Source organism: Poeciliopsis prolifica, unplaced genomic scaffold, assembly GCF_027474105.1.
Source record: "Poeciliopsis prolifica strain line A6 unplaced genomic scaffold, Auburn_PproV2 SCAFFOLD088, whole genome shotgun sequence".
NCBI classification, from domain to species: Eukaryota; Metazoa; Chordata; class Actinopteri; order Cyprinodontiformes; family Poeciliidae; genus Poeciliopsis; species Poeciliopsis prolifica.
In genome coordinates this window covers 122,975-141,571 of record NW_026562463.1, presented here as the reverse complement: position 1 = coordinate 141,571, position 18,597 = coordinate 122,975, and the positions used below count along the sequence as shown (strand labels likewise).

At 39.8% G+C, this 18,597-nt stretch overlaps 1 protein-coding gene across 1 annotated transcript in view; it reads left to right on the top strand.

Moving 5' to 3' along the window:
* LOC129353337 (supervillin-like) overlaps window positions 1-18,316 on the top strand; it is a 49,156-nt gene extending 30,840 nt beyond the window's left edge. The window contains exons 9-29 of the mRNA XM_055022617.1: window positions 5,545-5,692; window positions 6,005-6,079; window positions 6,213-6,299; window positions 6,795-6,978; window positions 7,169-7,341; window positions 7,982-8,137; window positions 8,663-8,799; window positions 9,609-9,756; window positions 9,847-9,992; window positions 10,714-10,889; window positions 11,097-11,232; window positions 13,225-13,525; window positions 13,616-13,770; window positions 13,874-13,976; window positions 14,887-15,094; window positions 15,176-15,309; window positions 15,397-15,552; window positions 16,447-16,590; window positions 16,851-16,963; window positions 17,069-17,224; window positions 17,307-18,316. Coding sequence (XP_054878592.1) covers window positions 5,545-5,692; window positions 6,005-6,079; window positions 6,213-6,299; window positions 6,795-6,978; window positions 7,169-7,341; window positions 7,982-8,137; window positions 8,663-8,799; window positions 9,609-9,756; window positions 9,847-9,992; window positions 10,714-10,889; window positions 11,097-11,232; window positions 13,225-13,525; window positions 13,616-13,770; window positions 13,874-13,976; window positions 14,887-15,094; window positions 15,176-15,309; window positions 15,397-15,552; window positions 16,447-16,590; window positions 16,851-16,963; window positions 17,069-17,224; window positions 17,307-17,393 — 3,123 coding nt within the window. The 3' untranslated portion in view covers window positions 17,394-18,316. The remainder of the gene's footprint in view (window positions 1-5,544; window positions 5,693-6,004; window positions 6,080-6,212; window positions 6,300-6,794; window positions 6,979-7,168; window positions 7,342-7,981; window positions 8,138-8,662; window positions 8,800-9,608; window positions 9,757-9,846; window positions 9,993-10,713; window positions 10,890-11,096; window positions 11,233-13,224; window positions 13,526-13,615; window positions 13,771-13,873; window positions 13,977-14,886; window positions 15,095-15,175; window positions 15,310-15,396; window positions 15,553-16,446; window positions 16,591-16,850; window positions 16,964-17,068; window positions 17,225-17,306) is intronic.
* The last annotated feature ends 281 nt before the right edge of the window (window positions 18,317-18,597 follow it).

The window sequence follows — 18,597 nt, the reverse complement described above, 5'->3', positions numbered from 1 at the left end:
TCTGGTGTTTTTCTCTCTGGGAAGTAATGAGGCACAACCAATATATGGAAAGTGTTTGGGCCTTGGAGGGTCACAGCAGTATATTTTATGCGTTTGGTGGTATGATTTTAATCATTCACATTCATTAGTTTGTTTCTGACATGACAACACCAAAGAGCATATTTATTGTTTTCTTACTCAGGCTTTGATGATAAAAGCCACATTTATTGCATTGCATCGGTTTTATGATAGCACCAAATTTTGTTTAGGGATTCGGAGAAGTGGCAGTAATGAGCGAACCCAGCCAAACACTTCAGCCTCTACTTGGCTATGTGCAGAAATAAGGGGCGACTTGGCTGTGGACATGTCTCTCCGACTGCTTAATCAGCATATTTCGTCCAGCTGCTGCCAGGAGAGCGTGTGGTTCAGAGCTCTGGGGTTGCAGCAGGTTTAAGAGCGGAGATCCAGAGCTCAGCTTACCTCCCGAAGAGAATAGAAACCCACAGCTTCCCTCCACTTGTAAAAATAAAATTCTATACCTGAAAAGCCTCCAACCTAATGCTTCCTTCTTTTTCTGGCTTTTCTGCTCACTTTTTTTCTTCTGTTCTCAAGGTTGGACAAATGGATTTCTCCGCATGCCAGCTTTTTTGTGTTCACCACATAATTGAATTTCTCGCCAATATTTGTATGAACCTTCAGGTCAAACAGTTTTGTACCACAAATCCTGGATTAGTTGTTCATGTTATCATCTTATGCACCCCACACACTCTTCTCAGTGAAAATATAAGCACCTGCACAAAAGAGCTTGTAATTGGAAAGTAAACGACACGCTACTTTCTTTTTTAACCATTCCACTCATTGAACTCCAGACGTAGTGCCACGTTGTGTGTCTATGTAGAGCATCTTTTGATTCAATGTCTGTGAAGATCAGTGATCCCCTTTTGGGATTTTTGGTTTGAGCTCAAACTTCATCCAAAGATGAGCTAACCTTAGATCCTCTCCAAGTCTGGAAAAAGCTGCTCAACAAAATTAGACCCTATTCCCCTCCTCTGTCACATGCTGAATTATGATGTCATATTTTATTTGTGTGGTCGGTCTTGATTATGATACATCAGCACAAATCTGTGGAGATTTTGTGAACTTTCCATCAATGGTGTAAAAATGTGCATTTACAACGCTCTCACGCATGAGCGATGGCCAAACAGTTGTCCAGAAGGTCTATTGGGCTTTTCCTTTTATTTCTGTCAGAAATTATGGCCTTGACTTAAATGTGTCTACATCTGAAGAACACAGTTACGGGCACCAAAGTCATCTCTTCCTCAGCTCACACATGGTCGTTCCTGCAACATTTTTTTTTCTTTCTCTTTTGAGAAAACTGTTTTGTTTATTTGAATTTCTGGTTTATTTTTATTCAAGCTTATGCAGTTAGATCAGTTGTTTGTGCTCTTTGGTTGAAATGTGAAATGACGAAGAATAAAACATGTAGGGTTGAGGCTGTGATTAGGTCCAGATGTTTCCTGTTAGACCTGCTAACCCTTTCTCTACACCCTGGTGTTGTAAAGCGATGCCTGGTTGTAAATTTGATTTAAAACGAGGCAAGTTGAGTCATGACGATTAATGGGTTGTCATATGTTGTGATAACTGATGACGTCTTGTTGTTTTTTTTGTTTTTGTTTTTTTAAAGATCAGCAAACATGGAAAAAGCTGCTTTCTGGCTATAAATGAAAGTCTGTCCTACATTTAGACTTTTAAAACATTTTAAATTAAATCTATAAATAATTTCGAAATGCAGGATTTTCCTTTAAGATGCCTTTGCTTTATACACCTGTAATAAGTCAACAAATCAACAAAAACAGGATTATCTGTAGAAGCCTGCTGCATTAATGTTTTTTTCTTTTTCATCTGTAGCTTTTAGATCTGAAAGCTGATTTTATATCCTTCCACTTTGAAGATAAATTATTTGCGCACATTATGATTTGTTGTCCTTGCAACTCCAAACGCATACGAACATTCCCACCCCACTCACTTTATGCTAAGAAAATGACCCACGCTTCCTGTAGTCTTCCATGTAAAATTTGCATCTTCCCCATTCTCCGCTTGTAATTTTCCTTCTTTTTTTTCCTCCTTTCTTTATGTTTTTTACTCTTTTATTGCTCTCGTAGTTCCTCCTGCCCTTTGTGCCTCCTGTCTACATCTACAGACTCTACTCCTTTCTTTGACTTTGACACCTGCCTGTCTACCTTTCCTCATTTCTTCAGGTGAGTGTGTGCACATGAAATGGTGCATGTTCCTGTTTAGCATGGGCTTGCTTACTATTAGGAATGCACTGATTGCAGTTTCAGGCTTTGAAAAGTTTGACCAGTCAATTCCAATTTTGGCCAATAGCAATTATTTATGTGTTTATTTATTCATTTATTTTGTCTGAAAAGTTGGCAAGTTAGCAACAGTGGTGTGACTGATTATTAACCATGCCCTTGTCGTTTTGTGGCCCTCTCTTGCGTCAAAAGTGAAAACTGCTTCCATTGACCACACGACTGCACAATTTGAGATTTTGAAAATATATTTTGACACAAACTTTTTTTTCAATTGAAAAGTTTTGGTTCTGGGACGGGGTTGTTTTATTTGGATGAATCAAACTTAGTTTATTTTGCAAAGCAATAATGGAAACACCTTTTTCACATCAGACAAGTCACATAATCAATGAGCAGATGTTGCAAGCCACAAAGAAGAAGACAAGAAGTAGTTTGAGGATAATGGTGAAACATTTTCATTGACAATGTTTTGCACACATTTGTAATGGAAATGGAGCTATCGCTGATTTTCAGACCGGTCTGCCCGAAACCAGAGAGAGATAATTGGATAAGATCGATTTGACGCAAGTAGGCCTGTCGCCGATCCCACAAAATGAAAGAAATCGGCACCAGTTGATTGGGGCAGCCCTACTACGTAGATTTTTTTTTTTCATGCAGCATATGTCCCAGACAAGTTGTCTCCCTTTTTTTTTCTCACAGAGAAGTCAGAGCTAAGGTAAATGCATCTTGCTGCTTCACAGGTGGTTTATACCTGTGTTTACGGTGAAGGGTACAGCTGTACTTTTTAGGGGGCCTCATCATCTCGGGGGACCCGTCAGGCCAAGGTATTTCCCCTCTGTGATTGACTCCAGACAGGTTTGTAGCTGTAGTTTATGACCAGACAGAAGAATGTAATAGAGCTCATGTTTAGGTAGTCATGTGCATATATATATATGGTAGCATCACAAAATGGGATTAAAAGTGTCTCTAATGTGGTGCTTTAAGCATTTAAAGTTTTATAAAACATGATGCATTTATTTGAAGAAGCTGTTGGGTGTTTGTACCATGACAGCATACCATTAATGTCTTAATCAGTCTGTAAGAGCCTCAGTGTTCTGCTGGTCACTCGTGATATGCATCGTTTTATTGACCGGCAGAGAGAAAAGGGACAAAGAGGACTTCTATATGCGGACATGTTGACATTCATGCTGAACCCGATTGTCATGTGGATGAAAAATTAACTTATTACCGCACTGTGTTAAATATAGTTGGGTTTGAACGTTTAGTCGTTTAAGCAAACTCAGGACTAAGATTTCACCTCATTCTCAAACTCTTAAACGCACTTTAATTTTTATTACTCCTGTCACCTATGTACATATGTTATAGGGACTGGCTTTTCTCAGAATGTCATAGGAAAATGTAAGGAAAAGCCTCCAGGCTGCTCATTAAGACGCAGATGTTCAGTTTTCATCTTTTCAATAAAATGCAGCACATGCCTGAAAGAGGGCTTTACTCACCCGTATCTCCTTCAACTTCTCTTTTTACACGCAAAGTAAACAATAACCTCATTTTGATGTTCAGCTCCAGCATTTTTGTAGGGCTCTGGCTCAGTCGCTCAACTTGTTTCATCCACCCTTGGGTGAGATGCTAAACTCCCAACTGACAGGCAGTCAGACATGGCAGTTCTGTTTTCCATATGTGTTTGCGAGTATGTGGGTGTGTGTGAAGCGGAAATGGGATTGGAAACAGTTTGCAGTATATCAAGATGATCGAATGGGATTCTTTGAACTTTTTTTCTTATGTCACCAAGGAAAAATACTTACCTTTTTTTTCTGTGTGTGGTTAGTTCTTTAAAGATGCAAGAAACAACAGCTTCCTGTAAATGTCAGCTGTAATATCTGTCTAGTCTCTTATTAGACAAAACTACAAAATAAAGTTGTCTCTTTTTGAGGGAAATCCTTTGTCTGAAAATCATCAACTCTGCATATGCTACATTGCTAAATAGAATCCAATATACTTTTTTATTTTCCTTCAAATCTTTCTGTGGAATGACAGCAATCAGGCTCAGTGTGATGATTAAAAGATTTAAGGAACGCCAACACGTCTATTTTCCCATGCCAGAGTGCTTTTCATCACTGCTTCATCCCAACATGTTTTCCCCTTTAAAGTTGCAGACATCTGCAAATGCTTAAAATGACTGCAGAGCCTGAAGATGACAACAGTCAGGAGATCCCACAGATCATCATTCAGCCACAAAGAAAAACGTCCACTGGGACTTCAACTCGCTGTTAAGCTGCAGGAGTCCTGAACATTTGTTTATCTTTTACTTTAATTTCAAGCAGTTAAAGTTGACTTAGAGTCGCTCTGAAGTGAGAGAATGTGACACGTTTCACGTCAACACATAACAGCGGGAATACTTGTTGATGAATGCTCGACAAGTCCTTTTTTCAAGCAGACAGTTTTCTCTTGGAATTGTTTTCTGATGGGTCTGCTTCTGCTGTAACCTCCTGCTGAAATGAAGTCACCAGTCGCAGTGAATTGCTCATCATTGAGTTGCTCATTATTACAGAAAAACGAGTTTGTGATAGAAATAGTTTTTATGTAATCTTAACATGCTGTAAATGTGTTTTTAGGGGTCTTTATATTTACTTTAATGCTGCTAAGTTACAGTGTCCTAATAAAATTACTTTTGAATCATTGACTTTAGATGCTCACATAACAGGAGAGGGTAATGAACAGGGACCTAATGAACTTTAAATAAGTGTGGTAAAACAGAAAACAAGAGGACCAAGTTGTTCTTGCAGATATTAATATATTTAAGTTGCAAAAAGAACATTGCATTCTTTTTCAAAACTTCACACCAATTTAACTTATTCGTATTTTTTCATCTTACAATCACAAATTTTATCAAATTAATTGAATTATTTGAAATGCACAGTTGGCAAGAAAGTAAAAATTTAAAAACTGTTTGTTTGTTTGTTTTTTTGTATGTGTCCTCTTATTGGCTGAAGAACCGAAATAAAATCCAACACATCCATTTTTGTTGAGCTCATACACATAATAAAAAAAGACATTGATGTTTGTGGTTGTATCCTGCCAGAATCTGAATGCATCTTTTTAACTTTCACAACAATCAGGTTGTGTCATGCAAATACTTTTCTTGTATCCTCGTACATCTCCTAATATGTGAGATATATTGCATGGAAATCTACCTGCGCTGGGCAAAATCGGTGTTCTCGCAGAGTTCTTACTGGGTCGTATCTGAATCCAACAGAAGTCCAATGTTGACCTGGAGCCCAAGATGTCACTGGCAGAGAGGATGAAGATCCTGAAAGACAAAGAGGAGCAGTGGAAGAGCAAAGGCAAAGGAGCAGCCAATGACTCAGTTCAGTTCACAGTGGCTGGACGAATGGCCAAGAAAGGTAGGGTATTTTTTTAAATTTATTTATTTGCTGTACGGCTGTATTGGTATCAGCTCTCCCTAGGCCTGGCAGGCATTTTGATGACCAGTGTCGGATACAACAATTTGCTTTGCAAACATCTCTAAAGAAAAGATGCAAATAAAACCTTGCAGGAAACTTTCAGGAAAAGGGACAAAAGCTCAGTAGAAACTCTAATCCAAATAAAGATTCAAAGTGGTTGAGCTACTGCAACCACCAACTGGCACAAGCTACTAATACTGGAGCTCTTTGAAAAACCAGGAAAAAAATAACTTTCATGTTGTGCGGCTTCAGGTCTCGTGTCCAAGGATGAGCCACCTATCATCACTCTCAAGAAGTCCAACGCCACGCCTGTGAAACCACATGAAGGTATTGTCTGGGATTCAACTGTGATGCTTTTGTTTCTTAAACCTGGTCTTAGTGGTTTAAGGAGACTGTTTATGTGCCTCAACCTGCCTGCTGATTTCACATGGACTGACTAAATCTGCTGTCCACTGGGCAGAAATCTCCAGCAGGACTGACGTCAAAGTGGAGGGAGATAAACGTCTCGACAAGTTGGAGTCCTTCCTCGACAAACTCCACAATAAAGGTACAATCTGTGCTGTTATTTACTTTAAATGTTTATTTGGACTCTGTCAATAAAGCATAGGAAAAAAATGGAGAAAAACAGAGGAAAGAAGAAATTTTCTTTGAAGTAAACAGCACTTCAAATTTTTCCAGAAAATAATTTCACTAAACGGTTTCAGTGAGCTAGCACTAAATGAAAAATTAGTCCCACTATTAGCATCTTAGCGGAACTGTTCCCACCACTGCATGACAGCTTTCTGCAATCTCAAATGTACATACACTGATATGAATGACTAGATATTTTTAATATATTATACAACCCTAATTCATTTTATTTAAGAAGGCTGCACATTACTCTTATTTGAAACTATGCTAAGTCATGAGCTAAAACTACATCGGCATAATTGTTTACAAATAAATTCCTGAAGGTCTCCAGATTTTTTTTTTCTACTTTACTAAGAAAATTAACTTCATTCTTCCTGTTTCCTGGCATTCCTCTTGGGCTCCATGGGATTAGGTGTGGGCAAAGCCAAGTCGTCCACCATCGAGGTGACAGCAGAAATGGAGAAAGAGGTGATGACTCTGGACGATGATGAGACATTTGGCAACTTCTACAAACCTGTTTCTCCGTCCACTCTCCTGGAGTCCAGCGTGGTTTTGACTGAGGAAGATCTAAGTGACATCCAGGCTGATACACCAAAGTTAGTTTAAATCAATCCCATGTGTCTATCCTCTTTGGTATTTATCATCTCTGATTCATTAGAAAATACTTGCTTCCTCTTTTCCGGTTTTGTACTAACACAGTTTTGCTGTCCATAACTGTTAAGAAAGTGAGGTTGTATTTACGTTTTAATATAAATAAAATACTTTTTTGTTGCATTTCGTCTCTAGGCTGACCTCAGCGGTAGCAGAGCACAAGCGAGCGGTGCGACCAGCCAGAAGGAATCAGGGCTCCAGGAATCCCCTGCGGGCTCTCGCTGCCCGTAACGACATCCGGCAGGTTTACACCGAGCAGAGGCTTAATGTGGCGTCAGTGGAGACCAAGAGGATTCAAGTGGAGAGGAGTAAGTCTGCTCACTTTTCCCTAAAGTAAATAAGACATTTACCTAGAACAATCCGGCAAATAAGCTGAATCACAAAGCAATGAAGACGCTCTTTTGGATTTTTCCACATTTATCTTCTCTTAATTTTCTTAATTTGCTCAGGTTTGTATTGGTCTAAAGTTTGTAATTATAATGTGACAAAATGTTTTTTAAAAAAGCCCTGAGTATCTGACTGTACTTGTTCATATGGAAACTGAAAACATGTATTCTAAAAATGTTGACACTGGATTCAAGTTGGGTGTATTTAAAGATGATGTGGTCAGCTGCTGGACACTTTTATGGTGCATCGTAGGTTGTTAGCATGTCTTCATTACTCTGCAGACTACTCTTGCCCGTGCACTTTTTCATAGTTTGCATTTGAGGTTGTGGGCAGGATTACAACACAAGCGTTGTCTAGTCGAGATCAGATGAACGAAGTAATACGAAAGCCTGACTCATCTCTAGCACTTTCTACTGAAGTATTGTTGATGCTTTTTAATCTTACTATGAAATAATATCTTTGCTTAAAGCACATAAGTTACTTAATGCCTGAAAAGAGGCATTATTGTTGGTACAGTTTAATAATCACGTCTTTGTTTTATTTGTTTTCTTTCCCACAAAGTGGCGAAACATTCCAACTTGGCAGACGTGGCGTTGGCTGGGCTCGCCAGCAAGGAGAACTTTCGCAAGGTCAACCTGCGCAGCGTGAAGTCCACAGAGGTCGTGACTAACAACAGTGCCGTGCCTTTTCACAAACTCATGCTTATTCGCATCAAAGGTCAGAAAACACAAGAGAATTTTCTCTCACTGCGCAATGTGAAACATTAATGGTGACCACAACTTTATAAGAAAAATGAGTGGTTTATTTTGAAGAATAAAAAGAAATGACTTTTGTAACTTTATGGTTAAAGTTTGTTTTATTAGCCGTTTCTTTTTTTCAGGGTTGCCATTCAGTCTAGAAAACTAGGGAAGAAACATTTGTATTTTGAGAATTTCTTTGTCTTCTGTCCTTCCCTCAATCCTTTCTTGTATCTGCCCTTTTTTCTGAATTTATCTCCTTCCATAATCCCTTCCCTATTCTTTCCTTGCTTTCCTCCATACCTTGTGTCCTCACTTTTACTTCGTTCCTTCCTTCAAGTGTCTAGTATCTCCCAAAACCACATTTAAACCTCTTCCTCCCTCCGTAAAAATACCTACCACAAATTTATTTTGAAAATGGCCGCAGATGACTGCGAAATCTCATTTTAAATGAAAACCGTTTCGAGACCCTGGTAATGGAAGTGAAAACTGCTGCGGTCCACAGGTCGGAGGCACATCCAGGTGCGTCTGGTTGAACCAACGGCGCGCTCGCTGAACAGTGGGGACTGCTTCCTCCTCATAACCCCGAAGCACTGTTTTATGTGGAGTGGAGAATTCGCCAACGTCATTGAGAAAGCCAAGGTACAAGCTCACACTGAATCAAACGCTTCAGAGTTTCCCAGAAGGGGGTTTTCACAATTTCTGTTGACATGTTTAAACAGGTAGCAGTTCACCTGATGAATAATCTCTAATAAAGAAAACAAGGTCCTGCTGTGGGAAAACCTGCTGGAACATTAAACAAACGATAATGCGTACAAATCTTGTATTTGTTCTGTTTTTCAAGCTCTTGGATGTGACTTCTTTAGGCTTTTCAGTACAACAGCAGCTATGTTCTCTATCTCTTCATCATTTCTACAAATGTTAGAAGAACGATGCACAAAATATGAAAACAGTTTGACCAAAGCCGTGTTATTTGTATTTTCAGTCTGATTCTATTTTATCGCATGCAGACAGTCTATGAGGAGAATGCAGCAGAGCCAGTCCAGTTGCAAAAGTCGAACAAAGCCACCAAAAGGCTGTCATCACCTTTAACATTGCACAACAAATGACATGCACTGTGCAGCATTTACAATAGTAGTTTGTTACACCTTCTACTGATAATGCTGCTAAACCCAAATTTCTGACTTTGAACAAAAGGCGTTCTGGAGACTTTGAAAGCTGCTAAGTTTCAGCATTTTATTTATTTCTATGAGACGCTGTAAATCAGCATTCTATCATTGCACAATCTGACATGCCTCAGACTGATAACAGACTGTCTGGCGCTAATCTTAGACAGGGCTGCACTGGATCCGTCCTGCACGGAGCACTTTGAAGATACTTTCAGTAAATCCTCCATTGATGCACATATACGATGTGTTAAATATGCTTTTTTATTTTTTTTTTTTGGCCAGGCGTCGGAAATGGCGTCTTTTGTTCAAGCCAAGAGGGACCTTGGCTGCAAGGCTCCGCAGGTATCCATACTGGAGGAAGGAATCAACTCTGAAAGCAAATGGGCCAAAGAGTTCTGGAGCCTGATAGGCGGAAAGACCAAATACAGAGGTATGAAAGCCAAACCTTTCTGTTTCAGATGAACAGAGTATGTAAACCGGTGATGCTATTACTGACATTCTGCATCTGTGCTTCTAACAGGGGCAGGGGACCCAGAAGAGGACGAGCTCTATGAGAGTGGGGTGGTGGACTCTAACGGGGTTTACAGACTCCAGGGAGACAAACTGGTACCTCATGAAGATGCCTGGGCTTCCATCCCCAGTGTGTCTCTGCTCGATTCTAAAGAGGTAACGTCACTAATAAACGGGTCTCTGTCAGAGATGCACCAGTCAGTCAACCAGAGATCAGGATCGGGAGATTTTCCCTTGCTAGCTCTGCAGGTTAGATCGTGAAATATAATTTTTGAGGTGATTCTTGAATAAATTTTAGTATCATTCATGAAATGGATCCAAAAGTTTAGGTTTACACAGTTAAAACCAAATGTTTGCATACACTTTCTAAAAATGTCCCTTTTCAGTCATTTATGATCGTCAGTTGAATTAATTACTTCTACCGCCTTTGTAACTAAATTAGTGCAATACTTCAGTTCCCAACCCGACAATCTGTTCTCCTTGCTCCCTCCCTCCACTTCCTGTTTATTTGCAATTTAAAACAGACACAAAATTTCTGCTCACGATTCTTTTTTTGACATGCTGCAAATAGAAATAATTTTGGCAATCCAAACTAGACTAAAATGAGAAACTTTTTTCCCAGTAGGGACATTATTTGACATGTAATGCCCTCTTCATTTTCCATATCAAAGAGCCTGTTTCTTTTCTCCTTGGGCTTTATCACCTGAATTATTCAAAATGAGTCCTAATCCTGAATCAGAATCTGACATGAGAAGCCAGATTGTTGCATCTCCATCTCCTGATAATCTATATTGCCCATTTACAATGTTTTTTTGCTGTTTTTGTTGCTAAATAAATTTTTACAATCTTCTTTTCTTTTGCTGAAACCACACACCAGGTTTTAGTCTTTGACTTTGGCAGTGAAGTGTATGTATGGCACGGAAAAGATGTGCCCTTGGGTGACAGAAAAGTAGCTGTCAAACTGGGCAAACAGCTCTACAGTGGCAGCTACGACTACAGCAGCTGCAGAGTCAACCCTCTGGATTCCTCCGGCAATAATACGGACGTACCTCAGTGAGTATGACGAGTTAATGACGCCAAAGATTCATTTACATGATTACTCCTGCTACTCGCCTTTGAGTTGTGCATAAATGTAGAAAAAACGTCTGCTGCATTATTTCATGTTTATTTGGTGCCCCCTACTGGTTAATCTGCTCCAGCACAGCTGCACACACACATGGTGCTGCGTGTGTTTTAAGTTTGTTTGCGTGTGACTGACAGGAAGGGGGAGGGGCGTCCCAGCTGGACTCTGTTCGGCCGGCTGTCGGAGCACAACGAGACGTCACTGTTTAGGGAGAAGTTCCTGGACTGGGCCGAGAGGAAGAAAGAGGAAGTGGCTCAGACAGAGGAAGTCAAGGTAGAGGAGTCCGGAACGAGCCGCCACCAAGCGTACTCGTCATAAAGCTGATTGGAGTCGGTCATTATTACCACTTCATTGCTTGTTTTCCATCATAGCCTGATCAGCTGTAGACATCAGGACACATTTTGGTAAATTAATTGTAATAAATTACAGTACTCATTTTCAAATGCTGTTTTAGACAGAAAGCATAAATAATTTTGCATTCACTGCCAACAATGCATCATCAAGCTTGAGATTTTTTGCTAATTTGAAATGATCAAAAATGAAGGACATTAAATTTAGCTAATCAATGTCCTTAATTTAAAAAAAATCCCCCCACACCCTTAAAAGTAGGAAAAGCAGAAAATGTGGAATTTTATATTTAAAAAAACTATATTATCATGGACACATCACCACATAACGCTTTACTGCTTCAGCAGTAATGTTTCAGCCATTTTACATGGAAATGAAAAATTTGACTTCCTGTAAAATATTGTTCTAATTTAAAATATTACTGGATAAAATATACTTCCAATTGCTAATTTTTGATAATGTTGTTTTTTGAAATAAAATATTTCAGCTTTCTGAAATAATTTTTCCCCTCCTTAAGATGGGAAATAATTTTTTTTAGGAAGTCCATAGGCAATGTTCCCTCTAATTGTTCATGTGTCTGGGCGTACACACAAGCTTCCTGAGCACACTGAGGACCACTGTGAGCATCATCAGTGTACACTGCGTGGCCACGCACAAGTATCATAAATCTGGGATCATAGAAAGTTGCATGGCTTATTAAAAAAATCTAATTACATCAGCAATTTTCATTCATTTGATTTTAATTTAAGTGATTTGCTCAATTAAAATAAAAAAAAGAAAAGAAAACATTGCTGTTCATGAGATGCATGCTATAAGTAAGAGTCCTGCTTCAGCCAGGGTGAGAAATGAGACATTACACCTTTCAGACATAAATGTTTGTTCATATTAAAACATTCACATTTTGCACAATGAAATGTTTTCTGTAGCTTGTGATGCAGTATAAATTCTTGTAAAATATTTAATTACAGTTTTTTTTTTCACGTCTGCCCTTCTCACTTCCCCAGTGGTTGTTCACTTAGCCCAGCTTGATGGTCAGTCTGTTTCTTGCTTTATGTACTTGAATTCAGCATATTGACTGATAATGGCCTCCATAATCTGTGGGTGGAGGAGAATGGCCTCATACTTCTTTGCCAGTGTACAAATGTCTGCTTATCCAGTCAAAAGTCTGAACTCAACATTTCAATATCAAATGCAGAACATTCCTTTCATTTGATTTGATTCCATTTGATCTTAGAAGAAGTGCATTTCTTTTTTTTATTTTTTTTTTTACTTTGGCTTGGTGAGTGGATGTCCCACGTAGACATGATAAGGTGATGGCTTTCACGTTTCTTAACTCTACCGCACTATTCTCACCTGCACGGCGCATATGACCAAGGCACGTAACCCACATACACACAGCATGCGCTGATTGGCTGCGTAGCGAAAGTGAACCGTATCGTATCATTGGCTGGATTCCTGTCACTCACTGAGTTCGATCGCAAAGTAGTTCGGAAAAAACATTTTATTGGTCCATAGTCAAAACTGATGTTTGAGCTCAATGTCCACTTTACGTTGGACTTTATTTTATGCGCTACATAGATTTTCTTGTGCGCTGAGAATATGTGAGCAGTGCGCGATTGCGCAGGCGCGCAGCTTAGAACATTGTCCATAGGTGAGTTTATTTTGATAATTTTTTGTATTTGGAAATATTTACTGTTTATTTTTCAATATTGAAATAATCTGCCAGAGAAACTGGAACTTTTTCATCAATATTAAGAGATTATTCCCTTAAAGAAGCTACTTGTTGAAGAGTTACTTATAAGTTAGTTTTGTCTCATTTTAAGTGTACTAAGACATTGTACTTGAGAGCTTTGCTCCACCATATTTTCGAATATGCAGAAACGAAACAAAAACCAAGTATTTTATTTTTTTTCTCAGAGCCCGGAACATTCCACCCTCCGCTCCCCGCTTGACTTGGAGCTGCAGCCGTGTGACGCCAAAGCGCTGCTGGACAATGAAGCCGACCCGGTGCGGACCGTCCTGGAGGGCGTGGACGTGCAGCGAGGCTACGGCCTGGTGAAGACCGAGGACGGCAGGCAGGCGGATCTGGCCACCGTGGCGGTGGAGGCATGGCACATCAAGGAGCACGGTGAGGAGGAGCTTCCAGAGGAGAGCGTGGGCCAACTCCACGAGGGCGACGCCTACATCATCCGCTGGAAATACTCCATCACCACCCTCGGTGAGTCGCGTGAAAATGAGTCGAACCATCAGAAGGGAGAGCAGGGCGTCTGATTCTCCGGGTCACACTGGATTTTCTGATCCGTCTCAGTTGGGAAGCGGCAGAAACCTGGAGAACTGAGCGCAGCGGTTCCCGGCAGAGAGAGGACGGCATGTTTTTTCTGGCAAGGCCGGCACTCCAGCGCCAGCGAGAAAGGAACGTCTGCCCTGATGACCGTGGAGCTGGGCAGCCACCGGGGGTCACAGGTCAGCTCGCCACTAACTGTCAATAAAAACATCCAAACACATGATGCTTCCTCCTGTGAAATGTTCAGACTTCCATCTGCTTGTTTCTGATTGGCCGGCGCAGGTGTTGGTAACTCAGGGAAAGGAGCCGCCATGTTTCCTGCAGCTCTTCCAGGGAGGATTGATCATCCATAAGGGCAGCAGAGAAGACGCTCCTAGCAGCTCAGGTACAAACAGGTCATTTCCTGATGCTAACAGCCTCCTGCTCACAATGACAGCAACATTGTTTGATTTTTCCCTTTGGGATCAATATGCAAAGATAAAACAGAGTGGAAAATGGTGTCCTGGCATTCTTCCTTTTCCCATTCATTTATCCCTTCTGTCTTTCCTCCTTCATGTTTTTACTTCCTCGTTTCCTTACTGTCCCCACCTTCTTCTGGCCTTTCTTTGCTCCTTTTCAACATTATTTTCCCTTCTTCCATCTTTTTTGCATTCATTCTTGCATTGTTCTTCTCTCCTTGTTTATTTATTCCTGTCTGTACTTTGTTCCTCCCTTCATTGCTCATTTTCTTTCTTTTCTGCACAAATCCTTTCTTCCTCCCTTGTGTCCTTACTTTCATGATTCATGTCCCTCTTGCCTCACTTCACTCCTTCTTTCCATCTATCCTTCCTCCCTCATGTCTTTTCTTGTTTTCTTATGATATTCCATTGGTCCTTTATTTTCTCCTTCCTTTGTTTTTTCTCCCTCGTCTATTTTTGTCCTTTTTCCCTCATATTCTTGCTTTCCTTCTTTCTCTTGTCTTTGCTTTCTTTGCATCCTTTTTTTCTCCCTTGTGTCCTTTATTTCTCATGTTCCTCTTTCCTTCAATCTATAGCTTCTTCCCTCCTCATGTACTTTCTTTACTTTATCAATTTTTTCTTCTTTTTTCTTTCCTTGTTTTTTGCCTTTCCTCTGGTTTTCTGCACGTTTCATATATAGAACCCACAATGGCAGTTCATTGTGAACTTTTGTTTTACATTTTGAAGGACTAACAAGTCTTCCTATTTTGCTGCACTTTTCCATAAAAACACCCAGGAAGCTCTTCGTTGAACTCCCATATCCTGACAGCAGTAACACCCTCTGCTTGCTGCATCCAGGTGGTTGGAGGCTGTTCTGCGCGCGCGGCGAGGCCGCGGTGGAGGCCTCCCTGGTGGAGGTGGTGTGTGAGCATGCCAGCCTGCGTTCTCGTGCCAGCCTGGTGCTGCTTAACGCTCAGAAAGGTCTCCTCTACTTGTGGCACGGATGCAAAGCCCATGCAGACGCCAAGCAGGTGGCCAAAAGAGCAGCAGACAAACTGACGCAGAGGTAGGATTTGGGATGAAACTGAAAGGTTTTCACAGCCTCACTGTCTCCTGAAGGGAAGTCATAGGTCTGTCTCTCCCTCAGGTGTCCCTCTGAGCTGGGACTGAACAGCAGCAGTAAGCTGAAGGTGGAGGAGGTGGAGGAAGGCTCTGAGCCTGAGGAGGTTTTGAAGGCTTTAGGTCCGCAGGACAAGAAGGCTTATGACTGTATGCTGGAAGGTAAGGGCTGGACGTTGGTGTGCTGGTGGGGAGTTAGCAAAGTGCTAAATGGAAGACATCATCGGTGATGGTGTGTTTGTTATCAAGATCCTGGAAAGTACAACTACACACCCCGCCTGTTCCGACTGAGCGCCAGTTCTGGGATGTTCGGAGGAGAGGAGCTGCTGTACCCGGCCAGGGTGACGGAGGGCATCATGGCGATGCCCTTCCTGCAGGAGAGCCTCTACTCCGCACAGCAGCCAGGTAACAGCTTCACTGCACATATGTATGGCAGGCTCTTTTAACATAAAATCAGCTTCACCACACTCAGTAGTCCAGATATCTGAAATTAGTTTATGAATCAGATTAACCATTAATTTATATGGAAGCTTTAATTCAAGATATCTGCAATTAATTACTGACTCTCTGAAACATATTTCGGATGTCAACAAATAAACTATGACTAGTTATAAATTAAATTAAACATATCAGTTTTTGCTTTGACTAGTCATATTTCTAATTAAAGAAATTTTAAATGTATTTTTAGGAGATGTATACACCTGTAACAATTAATTGGGATTGATTGAGATTAGTCAATTATGAAAAATTAGCAAAATGTGCTAATTATTTTTATCTGATTAATTGATTAAACATATCAAATTAAATAATGTCTATGTCAAATTTAATTAGATATATCCGTAGCCGTAACTTTGACTAGTCAAAGTGAATTTTAAGATATCTCCAAATTATTCAGATTTCTTTAGACAGATTTTCTATTTGTGATATTTTGAATTAATATTCTAGTCAGAGAGATGAAATCAATCTTATGTTGAAAAGAACTTCAGAAATATTTCTACATTTTTAAAGTCTTTCTGTATTTTAGTGGGTTGTTTCTCCTGATGCTACTTCTCTTTAGTCATTATTAGTGTTTGTGTTAAAGCTCAGAATGTGATCAAACAGGATGGATCACATTCTTCCATAATGCAGGAGCAATTATTAGAAAGACAAACAGGAACATTCTTCATAACATTAAACCTGGAAACTCTAACTTTATCTCCTAAAGTACATGTACTTTCTTTACAGCAGCTGTATTTAACAGTTATCTGTTTCTGCTGGAGTCCATCTTATGTTTTTGTTCTTATGTCATTTCTTTGTCAGCCTTGTTTCTCCTGGACAATCGCATGGAGGTGTATCTGTGGCAGGGCTGGCAGCCGGACGACACCCAGAGCACCGGATCTGCAAAGATGCGCTGGGACAGCGAGAGGAAGTGCGCCATGGAAACCGTGCTGCAGTACTGCAAAGGTTAAAGCTGACACGCGTGTATTTTGGCCCTTTGGCTCAAGTGAATTTTTAACTGTAATGTGCTAAAATGTGGAGAAGGAAATGCAGAAATATCCTTTTTTTTCCTGGAATAAAGTTCCCTTTCCAAACAAAAGGGCTGATTTTGTTTGGTTTTGTTTTAAGTTTTTGTTTTTGTCAGCAGATAATAAAAATTGGTTTTGGCTCGAGACTTTTAAACCGAAAATAAACATTACAATTGTTATATTTCTGCTGATTTTCAGAGAAGAATCCCCGGCGCCCCCCTCGGGCCTACCTGGTCCTCGCAGGCTTAGAGCCTCTCACCTTCACAAACATCTTCCCATACTGGGAGAAAAACACCAGCATCACTTCTACGGTCACTAACAAATACTTCCTCATCATCATCATCCTCTTGTGTAAATGAATGTCTTATATTAAATGTTTGCTTGCATGTGTGTGTGTGTGTTTTAACTAAATGCAGAGTGGAAGCTCTAAGAGCAAAGTGATCCTGGTGAAAGAAGCTCTGTCCAAACTGAGCAAGCAGCAGTACTCCATCGAGGAGCTGACCAGCAAACCTCTGCCGGAGGGAGTGGACCCGTTACGGCTGGAGGACTACCTGTCAGACCAGGACTTCAAGGTATCACGCCCTCACTGTGCTTGATGTGTGTGTAAGAGAACCATGTTCTGATTTCTGTGTGTCCCGTTTGTTTTCCTGCAAGACGCTTTTCGAGATGAGTCGAGTCGAGTTCAACGCCCTGCCAAACTGGAAGCAGAAGAACCTGAAGAAGAGCAAGGGTTTATTTTAAAACTGTACACACACTCTGTTAATCTGTTTAGTTTTTTACTCTTCTTTGCAGCTTTTATTACATTTTTATTCCTTGTTTTTTTGTTGTTTTTTTTTAATCTTCATATGTAAAAAACAAAAAAATGTAAATGTACAATTATGTGGTTTTAATAACTGTGCCATTTTTTTGTGCTATTCAGTCTCATTTTAAATTTTAACCAACAATTATGTGCAATTAATCTTTTCCCTTCACACTATTATAAATATGTAAGATACTTGTTTGATGTTTACTCAGATGTGTTAATTATTGTTTATGGTTTAAACCCTTTTTTTTTCCATTTTAACTGAAAGAGCAGGCTCTGTCAACAGAGGACAAGACTGCTCAGTAAAGTTGTCAAAACAAACCAGTTCGATTGGTTCAAACCAATCTTTTTGCTTAGATAACTAACTTTTTAACAATCTATTTTTTATTGTTGGACCAACTAAAGCACCTGTATTATTTGGTACGGAATATTAACTCTTTATTTGGGCTCCTATTGACCTCCTTCTGGTTGTTTGGGACCAAATTTAAGCCGTCTGTCTTCATATACCATTGTTCGTATTTTTTTGGGCCTGTCTGTCTAAGTTTGGGTCAAATCGAACTTTAGCAGCATTACATGTTACATTGTGACTATGAGAGAATGTGAGTAAGAAACTGCTGCATAAACTGCCTGTATTAGAAATCTGTGTTGAAACGCCACGGGAAAAAAAAAAGCCGGTGAGGTCTGGATTAGTACTTTAGTTTTGTTTAGTTATTTCTAATGCTCTTTTTATTTGTGGCAACCTGTTTGAGGTAAATTGGATCTGCATTATTGGTCAAGTCAGGTTTGGGAATGAGATAATCAGTATTCCTTTTAAAATAAAATAAAAAGTGTACAAGAAAAAAACCTGGAAGTGACTTTTATTCGAACACCGAAACATTAATGTATATAAACTTATCACAAATATCCACCCAATTTATAAACTAAAAAGAGAGTTCACTGTTAATATTGATCAATATAAGAGAATCAGATTAAATTAAATAAATAAAAAAAAATGTCTTTTGATGCTTTTTTGTTACAATATCATATATGCAAACCAAAAAAAAAAAAAAACAGTTGGTGTCATGAGTTAATGGAGAATATCTAAACATTGCTTTGAACATGGAAGATGTGCAGAACCGTTTTTCCCCATTAGGTTAAAATAGA